Consider the following 10,928-nt stretch of genomic DNA (forward strand, 5'->3'; position numbering starts at 1 on the left):
GCCTCACGTGGAGTATCGTGGCTATCCTTGGGAAGTATTAAAAGAAGGCGGCATATTACACCAGCAGGAGGAAGAAGAGAAGTAGTAGTTATCCCGTCTGACGGAAGGGTGATTTGGCCGTGTGGGCCGTAGTGAAGTTTGTTATGTGCAGCTCCAGCGTTTTCCAGGCGATTTGCCATTTGCTCCATGGCGATTGGGACCGGCGGGCAGATTATCGCACATTCAGCTGGAGTGTTTGACATGAATAATAACATCAGGGGTATGTACGGTTCTGTACACTGGATGCAAGCTGAGGTGAAACAATTGCACCCGAATGGCTGTGGAATCCAGAGAGCAGGCGACGGCGGCAGAAGTATTCCGGAACAACTCTGCTCGTCAAACATGTTTGTACTGTATCTACATATCGCCATCCCCGGCGCGCTCCGCTGCCGCAGCTCGCCGGCTTGGCGTGGCGGTTGCCCTGAGCTTGTTTGCACCGCAAGACCAAGATCGGCCGTCTTATAAACGCCGAAGATGCACTGTCGCCGCTGCTGTAGCGGAATGTTTGCCCACTGCTAACTGAAAGGGTGAGAAGGGGGCGGAAGAGTGGTGTATGTGGGTGCTGGGACGAGTGGACGGTAGGTTAACATATCGTATTTCATTTCATGTCGTTGAAGCTTTTTGGAAAATATTTTCTTTTTTTTACCTTTTCCTTTTTCTTTTTCTTTTTCTTTTTTATTTTTTTAATTTTTTGGCAGAATCGTTATCCATCTTACGAAACGGGAGCTCGGGCGCTATCCTGGATAACCGTTGGTGGTGATACCTACGGAGGGAAAATACGGTGTCCAATTTCATTCCTAGATCGAAGCTGGATCGCACCAATTATTCCGATTCAACTCAGAGCTAAACAATTGGGACAACCCTCCGAAGCCAATTCTTATCCTTTAGATTATAGTCTCGGCGTTGTCGGCGCCTCCGAGATCCCGCCCGCATATTCTGCCCGCCCCTGGACAGTTTATCGCGCTTATGGCTGGTGGAGACGCCGTTATGCGCATCGCACAAGAAGGCGCGGAGGATAATATCCACGCCGCTGCGCGGGACCTAGACCCTCTGGCCATGCGGCCTGAGCTCGACTCACTGATTGGGATCGCTGCACCCGGGCGCACGCCGTATGCGCTCGTCTGCTTGGAGTATGCGAAGAGGCGTGGCTGTGTGACGGTGGGGGGGTTGTCGCCGGCAGCACGAGGATGAAGGCGGGTACGGCGACAAAACTGGTATTGAACATGCTGAGCATAGAGGCTGATGATCAGGAGTGGGGAGACGTATGGGAACATTGTGGGTATTCATCTTTCTTACCTGCAGTCGACCGTCCTTTGGGGCGTGTCTCCATTGGCTTATCTCGGTCTATAGATGGTTGATCTTGAAGCTTCTAATCTCGAACTTGAGCAACGGTCTCTAAATATCATTCGCAAGCTGAGCGCATCCTCGTGCCCGTCTACTGATGCAGAGCTCGACGCTCTATTAGCATGCTGTGAAGGTAGTGTCAAGTTGGCGCTTGCTGCTCTGGCATTGGAAACAACGCCTGAAGAGGCCCGCAGACGGCTAGAAGCTGCCAATGGCTGTCATGCGGGAGTCCTGACCGGCAGGTTAAAACCAGGTGGAATTACGCCGCATGAAACGGGACCTCCGTTGGCTATGTATGTTGACGGTGGAGGCACCAAATGCGCAGCGGTGGTGGTTACGCGGGAGGGACGGATGGCAAAAGGATACGCAGGACCGTGTAATGTGTAAGCCGCTGGTCACTTGGACGTACTTGGATGCCGGGGAAAGATATAACCCATGTGGATATGGATAGTGTGGACGGTAGCTCTAGATCCAGCGCTTACTTCTATTGAACTCGCTGCCCAGCGTGCACTCGACTCTTTATCATTCTCAGGTCCCGAGGTGAAATCGCTGGAATTCGAAACGACCCCGGTTTACAGCAGTGTGGGTTGGCCTGGCCGGGTATGACAGGCCGGCGGTACGGTCCGCGACGCCAGGTCGGGCGGATGGGGCCGTCTTCTTGGGGACGATGGCAGCGGCTTCGGCCTTGGCCGTCACGTCGATCCGCAGCACATTCTCCGCCCTAGATGCGCTTCGAATGAGGCGCGCTCCAGTACAGATACCGGTAGAGAGTTTGTCGGAGCTGGACGGCCTGTCAAAGGCCGCGTTGAAACTGTTTAATCCCACGCCATCGACAAATTATGACCTTCTCATCAGCGTTCTCGCGGAAACCGATGAGGAAAAGCTCCACGGTAAATTTGAAAATTGCGCAGGCTGCAAGTTTAGTATTGGATATCTGTAGATCTGACGTCGAAGCGAATGAAGCGCATGCCATTCCCTCAAGGGCTACAGAGGCTCTGCAAGCGCTTTGAAGCGTCATCATCGACCCTGGTCCTGAGCGGGGGTCTGCTGGCGAGCGTGAACGATGTTCGTCGCATGATGCTGCTAAGCAGAATGGAAGCAGAGGGGATAGATTTTGCAGCCGTGCAAGCTGTCAGGAAACCAGCATTATATATATATTGCCAAAGAGCTGGCGCAGAGAATCCTCGGCTTCAGGTAAATGTAAAGAGAATGACAAATGGCGGAGCACTTAACTAGTTAACTACCCTGTGCAGAGCGAAATTCGAAAACCAACGACCAACTAACTGACGACAGGGGATTTTGCTAGCCAGCTACGGAATAGTCAGTGCAAACCCGGGTTACAGTCGGACCTTGTCGATCATCCAGACAAACAATGTCACAGGCCCCCCAGAATATTCTTCCAGCGAAAGATCCTTAAACCACCAGCCCACAACGAGCTGTCAAAGACTCACTGCCCCCGTTCAACATCAGCATTCACTCGAGTGGTCACAGTGGCGGAACGACAGCGAGGTCACACAGACACAAACACACCCCACGTCTAAAGACCAGGGAAGACTCAGGGTAAAACCCTGGATTCCTGCACGACCGCTAGCGAAGCAAGTATGTGATCAAATCTCCCTTGGGGCTCGTATTGGCTCGCAAGCTCCGCCCCCATGGGCTTGTGCTGGTCTCATTCTCCCACGACGATAAGCAATCAAGCAGCCGAGCTGGCTCCACACGGTCAAGGCACCAAGACTCTAGCGCGGCTCATGTGCATCCCTGCAGTGCGGCTGTGATTTGTTGTTGCTTGGGAATGTGGCTCGACGGCGGAAGAAATGAATGCCACACACGGCTGGGCATCTGAAATTGGATCGTCTCCCGTATTTAAAAAGACCTTCCGCTCCCCTTTCCGCATTCTGACGACTCTTGATGCCTGTCTTTGCTGGCATTTGCGGGAATCTGCTCCAAGTCCTTTTTATTCGATCAACGACCGATTGATACAACAGAAATCAGTTCCGATGGCTCCCAGACGCGGAGGCTTTGGCGGAGGCGGCGGTGGCTTCTCGGGAGGCAGCGCCTGTCCCAGCTCCGCCTTTTCGTCAGATTACTCGAGGATCATTCTGGCATTTACCGCCCTCTGGCTGATCGTCGACCTTGTCCTCGCATGCATGGTTGCATCGCGGAAGAAGCGTATTCTCAACGCTGGCCATGCAAAAGAGAGCTTACAGTGGGCCATGATTCATATGTCCATTAATTTCATGCTCCTGTAAGTGTTCATTCCTTGAATTGTCGAGAGCAGAGTCACCCTGTGCTGCTTTAATTCTCGACTCGCCACTATGCCATATAATTGACCAGTCTTGCAGAGGTAACATCCTGTTGCTTGTCAGCCTTGTTCTAAATGAGTGCGACATATCATACTATGCAGTCACAGGCGTTAATATCTCTGCGGTGTGGCTTCATGGTCTCGCCATCCTCGTTCTCTACGGCCTCATTCTGGTCCCTGTTTGCAGACAATTACACCAGGTTGCTGGGTACATCATGGCCAGGGTCGTCACCGTTGCTCATTTCACACTTATGCTTTTCCTGAGCAGTATCCTCATTTCATATCTCTCTGTTACGACCGCTGTAATGGATGGGTTCGCATCTAGATATAGGACTTCTTTTTCTCTGTCTGACGCCCGACGGGGATTGATAATCACCTTTGACGTGTTCGCTGTGATTGGCATGCTCATGGCGGTCTTCAGCATCGCCACTGCAATGACCCGCTCGAAACAACTGCGAAGCGGGGTAAGTTTTCAAAATCGAAAATCTCGGCGATTGTTTCATGATCATGCGCTGACAGTTCCCGTTTCTTTCATATAGAACATGGCAATATGGACCTCGCTCCTTATTGCTGCGAGTCTGGGCCTCGCAACCGCTCAATTAGGCGACCACACCTACAGTTTTTTCCCCTCGAACTTTACCTCTGATCCTAGGGGTCGCCTCCTTGCCGGAACTTTCGTCACGGACTTCTTTTATGCGATGACATTCCTCTGCGTTTTGTTCGTCGCGTCGAATCCTGCATTAACTACGTCCGATCAGAACACTGCTTCTGCCCCTGTGGAACCTGTCGCACCCCAAACCGACGCTGTTCCTATCCCAGTGGCTGTACCGGCGCCCAATGGCGAAACGAAGGACTACTACACGCCATTGCCAGTGTATCATAGTGCCACACCATCACCACATCAGCAGCAGACGCAAATGTATCAGCAGCCTCAGCAACAGCAACAGCAGCAGTATCAAGCGGTGCCGCCTCCGCAACCCTACTATTCTTGAGCACAGAAAATTGAGACATGATTCCACATTGAAGCTAATACTGCTCGAGTAAATGCACAAGCCCTTACTGTCTGACCTCAGTGCCTAGAGGAGCGTATACACGAGATTGTGCCCCTGGTCGAGACCGTGTTTACTGGTGGTTAATGCGGACATTGAAACATGCCACGATGCTTGGATTATTAAGTGTACACCTGCAAAACAAGGAGCTTTGAAATTATTGGAGCGCAGTTCGTGGTCGCTATTGGTGTTTACCTTCGATGTTTCTTCTTCAGTGCTATGCTTCTTCGCCTGTCCTTATATGCTTCTTTCAGATACCCCCACTTGATTCTTGTACGATCTATTACCTGTGTTCCTACCATGGTTTGCTAGGGATTTAATGATATTTCCTGAGATGAGAACCTGGCTGCCGGGTCTACTTGAAATTAGGTTGATCTGATCATCCGTATTCCGTTACATATCCGGGCCGAGAATGTTACACAAGGCAACACGCGCTTTGTGCAACCTTTGATGCACGTATCTCTCAGCCTTTACGGAGTATGGGAGACTTCGGGTCAGATTCCAGATTTTCGAGCCGTTAGCGGCGTCATATCATATTATCACCTTCTCAGATAAGGTATGTGTGTTGTTCTTCATATTATTCCTGCATACTATTTACAAAACGGATTATATCTTCCATGCACAATATGCATCCATGTAAGTGCTCTCCTGTTCCAATTCTGTCGTATTCTTACAAATACACATAGCAGAAGGGCCCATTTATCGTACTCATCAGGTCGCGCATTGGAAGCATCGGGCCACCCGCATACCCCAGATCAACCATCGTGTCGAGTGTCGTGTCAGGGGACGGGGGATCGTTCAAGAATGTGCCTGTCCCGTGGATCGCATTCTGACGATTCTTCAGATCCAAATTCTGCCAGATCCACCACACGCGATCTATCATCGCATGGTGAAAGAAAAAGGCTGGATCACCGGGTGAGACAAAGACATCGCGGCCCGGATCGCCACCCATGGCGTAGTGACCGCCGCCATGAACACCGATGGAACCGCTCCCAGGAATACCTTGCATGTTCATCTGGAAACTTTCAATAGTTTTCCTGCGGAGGATCAAATCCACAACAGCGGTAGCGTTGGCAAACTTTCGAACTATGGCATCTGTGAGGTCACGTTTCAAGCAGCGGGGGTTGTAGTCCAGTGGGTTAGCAACCGCTTCGGTTCTGTCGCCTGGGAGGACGAGCGCAGCGGGGCCAAGGTTCACTTTGAAGTTCTTGAATGGACCGCTAGTGACACATCCGCCACCAGTGCCCGAAGGCAGCCGGATTGAGGGTAGATCTCCGAGATGAAGAAAAATATCACCCTTGTTGGGGATCGGCTCCCCATTACCAGACATGGACGTGTCGCTGCCGTCGAAAAGGGGATGGTTTTCCAGGCCAATTACTGCTGAAAGCGGCCAATCCCAGTACCTAACGATGTGGCCCTATGAGCCGTTGATCTTGTTTTGATCTTTATGGTTGCAAAGTGTTGCTACTTACGGGAAGGCGCCAGTGTAGGAGCACTCATTGCGAAGAGCCTGCTCGTATTGCCAGGTGAAATACCTGTGCCACGCAAGGAATGTGCCCTTTTTGATGGTCAGACAGGGCAAGCTTTCACGTTGGGTACATGAAAAGACGTACGGTATAGTGGATGGTCAAGGTCTGCTGGATATGGACAGCGACGAAATCGTCATAGCGAGTCTTTGCTCCCGCGGCAATGCTGGATGGCGTCCTGGCGGGCAAGCTCTGCAGACAAAGGACAGCATCGATATAACTCTTCCTCTGCCTTGCCGTAAATGTGGACCTAACCTGTTGTGAGCATAGTTCCCTTTGAAAACTCATACACCCCATGGCCGAGAGAAAATATGCGCAGTCTATATAATGTGATCGGTGGAGCACAAGACATAAGTCTGGGAAAAATCTTACCATTCACGACGCACTCTGAGATTTGACAAGCTGCAGCCCCCGCTGCGTTTCGTCTGCGAGCCAGTTTCAAGATTCGACTTGCTCACATTGTACGCGATAGACGACAGCTGTTCGAGTTGGGCCTGGGCCTCTGGGGTGGAGGGAGACGCAGTAGGCGGAGTATCTGAGGGCGAGGTACTGCTTTCCACAGGTGTTGGCACAGCAAGCACCCGAGAGAGGAAAAGCCCGAAGGCTAAGGCTTTCAGGGCAACCATTTTATGATACCCTCTTGTCTCTGGAAGATCAGAGATGTGGAGATCCTGTTCTCAGAAAAACAAAGAGTTCTCCTGAAACACTGGATTGCAAACGATCACTGGGCACAGGTCATGAGTCTCCGAAAAAGCAATCAAGAATTTGAAATTCTGGGGGAACAGGGAGGTCGCCTTTTATCCACGATCATGTATAACCGGCAGTCGGCGCTGCTTTCGCTTCCGCGAAGAAGCCAAGGTGCAATAGCTAATGGCACCGTTGCCGACGCCTCAGGCTCGATTGGGGATGGATTTTATTTCGCTCTCTGGGCGGGGCGGTGGACAGAAAGGAAGTTCTTAATCTCTGCGCAAGCCACGTGGTGATTATGGCCTATCGCAACAGCAATTTCCCCTGCCAGGCCATTCCAGCCGCCCCATTGTGGTTGCGTGGACATATTTGTGCTAGAGTCCCTGAAGGCGGAACGCTCCAGGCGCGCTCTACTGAGCTGTGCAATATGTGCAGCGATGGGACCAACGACGCTGCTGCGAATGAAACAGAAAAACTAGGATCCATTCTCACGGACTCCGCACGGAGTACAATCGGACGATTAGCTCGGTGGGCACGGGGGCCTTGGCGACGCACGCAAGGAGCCAGGGGAAAAAAAAATGGGGAACTTAAACGAGAGAAGGAAAAGTCCAATCCATTAGAGCGATGGCACTGGGGAGTTCCTCTTTTCCCATTGGTAGGGTTTTAGCGGAGAGGAAATCCGGTGGGAATGTCACTGTCAAAATTTTTGCCGCGAGTCATTAGCGGAGTTGAGAAGCCTCCTTTAATGGAAGTTATTGAAAGAAGTCCTCAATATAGACTTCTAAAAAAGCATTGCTAATCCGCTTTCCATGATATGCCGCAAAAATAATATTATTGGCCGCGATTACATCGAAGTAGTATCCCCCGCTTTGTGGTGGAAGCTCGACACCAACACCTCCGTCGTGCAGACAATCTCTTCCTGGTGCTGAGCCGGAAGAATCCTTTCCTCACTCGAATTATCGGCCAGAGTTCCGTTTATATTGGCGTAAGCGGAAGAGCTGTATTGGCCCGGGCTAAGATGCGAGGCCCTGCGATCTTGCGCATGAATGATTTCAAAGTTACCGCTTGAAAGCGTGACATTCTTGCTACCTCCCTTTGACATCTTGCTAAGTCTGTAATTGCCCGCCGCTGAAGAGTAACCCTTCGTTTTCTTCGTGCTATAAATATTGAGAGCCCTTTTGAACAGTGGCTTCAGTGTCGGGAGACTTCCGGCAATGATACCCATGTTCGCTTCGACCCTGTATATAGACGCGAGCAAAAGTCAGCCTTACTATCGGAGCATGGATCGGCAACAATTACATACACAACCCAAATCGTCAGATCTGTATAATCCCATGTAAAGTCACCGGTTTTTCCGTAATTGGGGAGGATCGAGAGTTTGATAAACGCTGCGACACAGGCGCTATAGCCGTCCGGAATTCTATGTTAACCATGCTCGTGCTTCCACAAGGCCCAAGGAGCTATGACTCACAAGACACCAAGACTCAGGATGCAGATGAGGGACACTTTGACGCGGAGATTGACCTGCAGACCACTACAGATCGGTAATATTAGCCCACGTTATTTTATAGCAATGGGGACTACTGCCGGTCGTACCGAAGCATGAGGAACGGGAGGAACGCAAAAATGAGGTCAGTGAGGATATTTAGAGCTGTGATGTGTTAGTTTTGAGATCCGAAAAGCAAGATGGGGATGAAGAATACCGGTATTCGTATAGCTCAGAGCCATAAGCTGCTTGGGGGCAAAGCACTTGGACTTGACGTTTATATCCCAGATCGATTCAATTTTATGACATTGAAAGATGAGGGTCTGCGAGCCTATTGGTTAGAACGATCCGTTTCAGGTTGACAATCCTGCACGTACAAAGAAGCAGATAGTTGTATAAATTGCCATCAAAACTAAATACAAAAAAGATCGGTCAGCGATACGGCTTCGGGAGTGTAGGGTGAATGGGGACGAGGACGCTTTACCAATGACGATATGGATGAAGAGCTTATATCCCTTTGCGGGTGCAAAGCGTACCAGCATTAAGCCTATTGAGATCTTCACCGTCCCAATTGCCCAGAGGTAGATAACTTGGGTTGCGAAATTCAGCTGCATGGCCGTCTTCACCGTGTCCATTACGTAGGCCATATGCCTGCCGGCGCCATACTTCACCTCGGGGATTATGATTGCCCATCCCGCGAGAGACTGCAATTAATTCGCTATTAATCTCAAGACATCTTGCGTATGGACAACGGGAAAGGATCAACAGGAAAAACATACCAAGGCCATTGTCAAACCCATGACATAGTCCTATGAATAATGTCCCCCAGTCAATCTTGGCGATAGGATTGGGCTACGAGCATTCTTTTTTTTGGAAACGTACATCGAGTCCGACATTTTGAACCACCCATATTCGCACATAGAATCGGGCCAACACGACGAGGAGAGCGATCCCCGTGGTGATCGACGTCGCAATGACGATCCGGGGTCCTTGGTCAACATCTGGCAGACCAGCTCCGCCCTGACGATCAACCAACAACATTTGCAGCAAATCCAGTGTGTGTCGTGCAGTCACACATCATGAGTACGGAGTACAGAAGAGCGGATCGGAACCTTCATATCTTCAGCCTGGGGGGCCACATCCTACGGGCGTGCGTTTAATCAATCTATGACACTCCAGGAAAAGTGCCCACATTCTCCATTTTTTCAGTTCCTTGGTACCTTTTGTTGTCGCTCCAGGATTATCAGACATGTGCAAGTTGACATTTGAGAAACCTGGTGGCTGCCTTCATCACGGCAGCAACGCTTTGTGATTCGCCTTTTTGACATTGGGTGGAATTCTTCACGCTGTCAGGGGTACCGGTTTTACGGAGCAAATTTTCCTTTTCAGCCCAGATCCTCCAGATCCACAAGGGTCCATTGCTCACTCCGCTCAACCTTGGCCAAAGCGAGAGGAGAGCCAAACAGCAAGGCATGAGGTGAGATTAAAGTTGGCGCCGCCGATCGGATCGCACCCGTCCCGTGCCTAGTGTCCTTTTGGCGAAAACCTGAGGGGCAAGATGCAATTCGTAGCAACCCGGAGTTCTCCGTAACCAACCGCAAAACGGTATTAACGGTCGAAGCTATCGTCACATCCCTAACCTCCTGGACAAGGGTATGACTTACGGGGACATGGAAATAATATATCCAATATTAAGATGGAGAACATTCACCGCCTGGCAGTCGTTTAAGAGTTACCTGTCTGAATCGAGAAGAAAACTTTGTCCAAAATCTGCGTGGCGAAATCTCGTATCGGACGTTGATTTGGTGTTGTTCGCAGTTTATGTCCTGCATATGTACGGAGTATGGAGTACACCAAAACGGAGTTCTCTGTATGGAGGATATTGCCTAGGAGACCCACAGAAATCTCAGTTGTTTGTCACTACTCCCGTGATTGGCCAGATCTGAAGTTCGTCTCTGTTCAGCCGATTTCCAAGGCGAAATGACGCCCTGCGGAGGCCGTAGCGCTTTACACTGCCAATTGTAGCTATATAGGAACATCGATTGAGAGCTTAAGAGAAACGGAGCAGTGAGCATTCTGCAAAGAGGACTTCGCACACAATCGAATTGAATCTCTCCTGGGCGGACAGAGCCAGGCCGGGGAGACTGTTGCGTCCAAATTAGGTTTCCCGCCGCGCCGGTTCATGGCACCCGAAGCCGTGGGACGCTTGACCCGAACGGGAATTAGGGCATAATAGGTTCATGTGAGAAGAAATTGGAAGGTTACCTTTAGCCAATTGACATCGCGCCCTGCTGGTAACTTTGCTTCGATTGATCCAGCCTTTCTCGGAATTCTCGTCTTTTGTTTGTTGGGATGCTTTGATCATTCCACCCTTTGACACTTTTAACTTTCCCGTCGGTATGCGGAACGGTACTCTGTACGGAGTACTCCGTACTTTGTCACTAGTTAATGCGAGCAGGGGGAGTCGTTAGCTGCAGCCTTTGTTACACAATTTA

At 50.6% G+C, this 10,928-nt stretch overlaps 4 protein-coding genes across 4 annotated transcripts; 2 read left to right on the top strand and 2 right to left on the bottom strand.

The window, feature by feature from the left end:
* Positions 1-240: 240 nt before the first annotated feature.
* CIMG_13133 (N-acetylmuramic acid 6-phosphate etherase) lies at positions 241-3,072 on the top strand (the record flags this gene model as incomplete). Its single annotated transcript, XM_001243415.2, has 10 exons — positions 241-383; positions 566-617; positions 738-795; positions 935-1,169; positions 1,220-1,301; positions 1,390-1,766; positions 1,916-1,983; positions 2,058-2,273; positions 2,324-2,577; positions 2,677-3,072. 10 exons carry the CDS (start codon positions 241-243, stop codon positions 3,070-3,072), a joined length of 1,881 nt encoding a protein of 626 aa, XP_001243416.2.
* Positions 3,073-3,289: 217 nt separating this feature from the next.
* On the top strand, positions 3,290-5,204 carry CIMG_07313 (uncharacterized protein). Its single transcript, XM_001243416.2, has 3 exons — positions 3,290-3,628; positions 3,726-4,149; positions 4,225-5,204. The coding sequence occupies exons 1-3, from the start codon at positions 3,381-3,383 to the stop codon at positions 4,675-4,677; spliced, it is 1,125 nt and encodes a 374-aa protein (XP_001243417.1). The 5' UTR covers positions 3,290-3,380; the 3' UTR covers positions 4,678-5,204.
* A 36-nt stretch (positions 5,205-5,240) lies between these two features.
* CIMG_07314 (tyrosinase) lies at positions 5,241-7,161 on the bottom strand. Its single transcript, XM_001243417.2, has 4 exons — positions 6,633-7,161; positions 6,348-6,510; positions 6,207-6,292; positions 5,241-6,137 (listed from the first exon to the last, which is right to left on the bottom strand). The coding sequence occupies exons 1-4, from the start codon at positions 6,884-6,886 to the stop codon at positions 5,405-5,407; spliced, it is 1,236 nt and encodes a 411-aa protein (XP_001243418.2). The 5' UTR covers positions 6,887-7,161; the 3' UTR covers positions 5,241-5,404.
* A 489-nt stretch (positions 7,162-7,650) lies between these two features.
* CIMG_07316 (uncharacterized protein) lies at positions 7,651-9,813 on the bottom strand. Its single transcript, XM_001243419.2, has 9 exons — positions 9,316-9,813; positions 9,213-9,242; positions 8,918-9,137; positions 8,811-8,845; positions 8,651-8,756; positions 8,544-8,598; positions 8,419-8,481; positions 8,251-8,349; positions 7,651-8,185 (listed from the first exon to the last, which is right to left on the bottom strand). Exons 1-9 carry the CDS (start codon positions 9,472-9,474, stop codon positions 7,792-7,794), a joined length of 1,161 nt encoding a protein of 386 aa, XP_001243420.2. The 5' UTR covers positions 9,475-9,813; the 3' UTR covers positions 7,651-7,791.
* Positions 9,814-10,928: the final 1,115 nt, after the last annotated feature.

This window comes from Coccidioides immitis (genome assembly GCF_000149335.2).
Source record: "Coccidioides immitis RS genomic scaffold supercont3.2, whole genome shotgun sequence".
Taxonomy (NCBI): domain Eukaryota; kingdom Fungi; phylum Ascomycota; class Eurotiomycetes; order Onygenales; family Onygenaceae; genus Coccidioides; species Coccidioides immitis.

Coding starts and splice junctions, on each gene's coding strand:
- CIMG_07316 (XM_001243419.2), bottom strand. CDS start 9,474: ATGTTGTTGGTTGATCGTCAGGGCGGAGCTGGTCTGCCAGATGTTGAC. Junction 9,138..9,212: donor TGGGTTTGACAATGGCCTTG/GTATGTTTTTCC, acceptor AATTAATTGCAG/TCTCTCGCGGGATGGGCAAT. Junction 8,757..8,810: donor ATACAACTATCTGCTTCTTT/GTACGTGCAGGA, acceptor ATAGGCTCGCAG/ACCCTCATCTTTCAATGTCA.
- CIMG_07313 (XM_001243416.2), top strand. CDS start 3,381: ATGGCTCCCAGACGCGGAGGCTTTGGCGGAGGCGGCGGTGGCTTCTCG. Junction 3,629..3,725: donor TCCATTAATTTCATGCTCCT/GTAAGTGTTCAT, acceptor CCAGTCTTGCAG/AGGTAACATCCTGTTGCTTG. Junction 4,150..4,224: donor CGAAACAACTGCGAAGCGGG/GTAAGTTTTCAA, acceptor TCTTTCATATAG/AACATGGCAATATGGACCTC.
- CIMG_07314 (XM_001243417.2), bottom strand. CDS start 6,886: ATGGTTGCCCTGAAAGCCTTAGCCTTCGGGCTTTTCCTCTCTCGGGTG. Junction 6,511..6,632: donor CTCAGAGTGCGTCGTGAATG/GTAAGATTTTTC, acceptor ACAACAGGTTAG/GTCCACATTTACGGCAAGGC. Junction 6,138..6,206: donor TCCTACACTGGCGCCTTCCC/GTAAGTAGCAAC, acceptor CCACATCGTTAG/GTACTGGGATTGGCCGCTTT.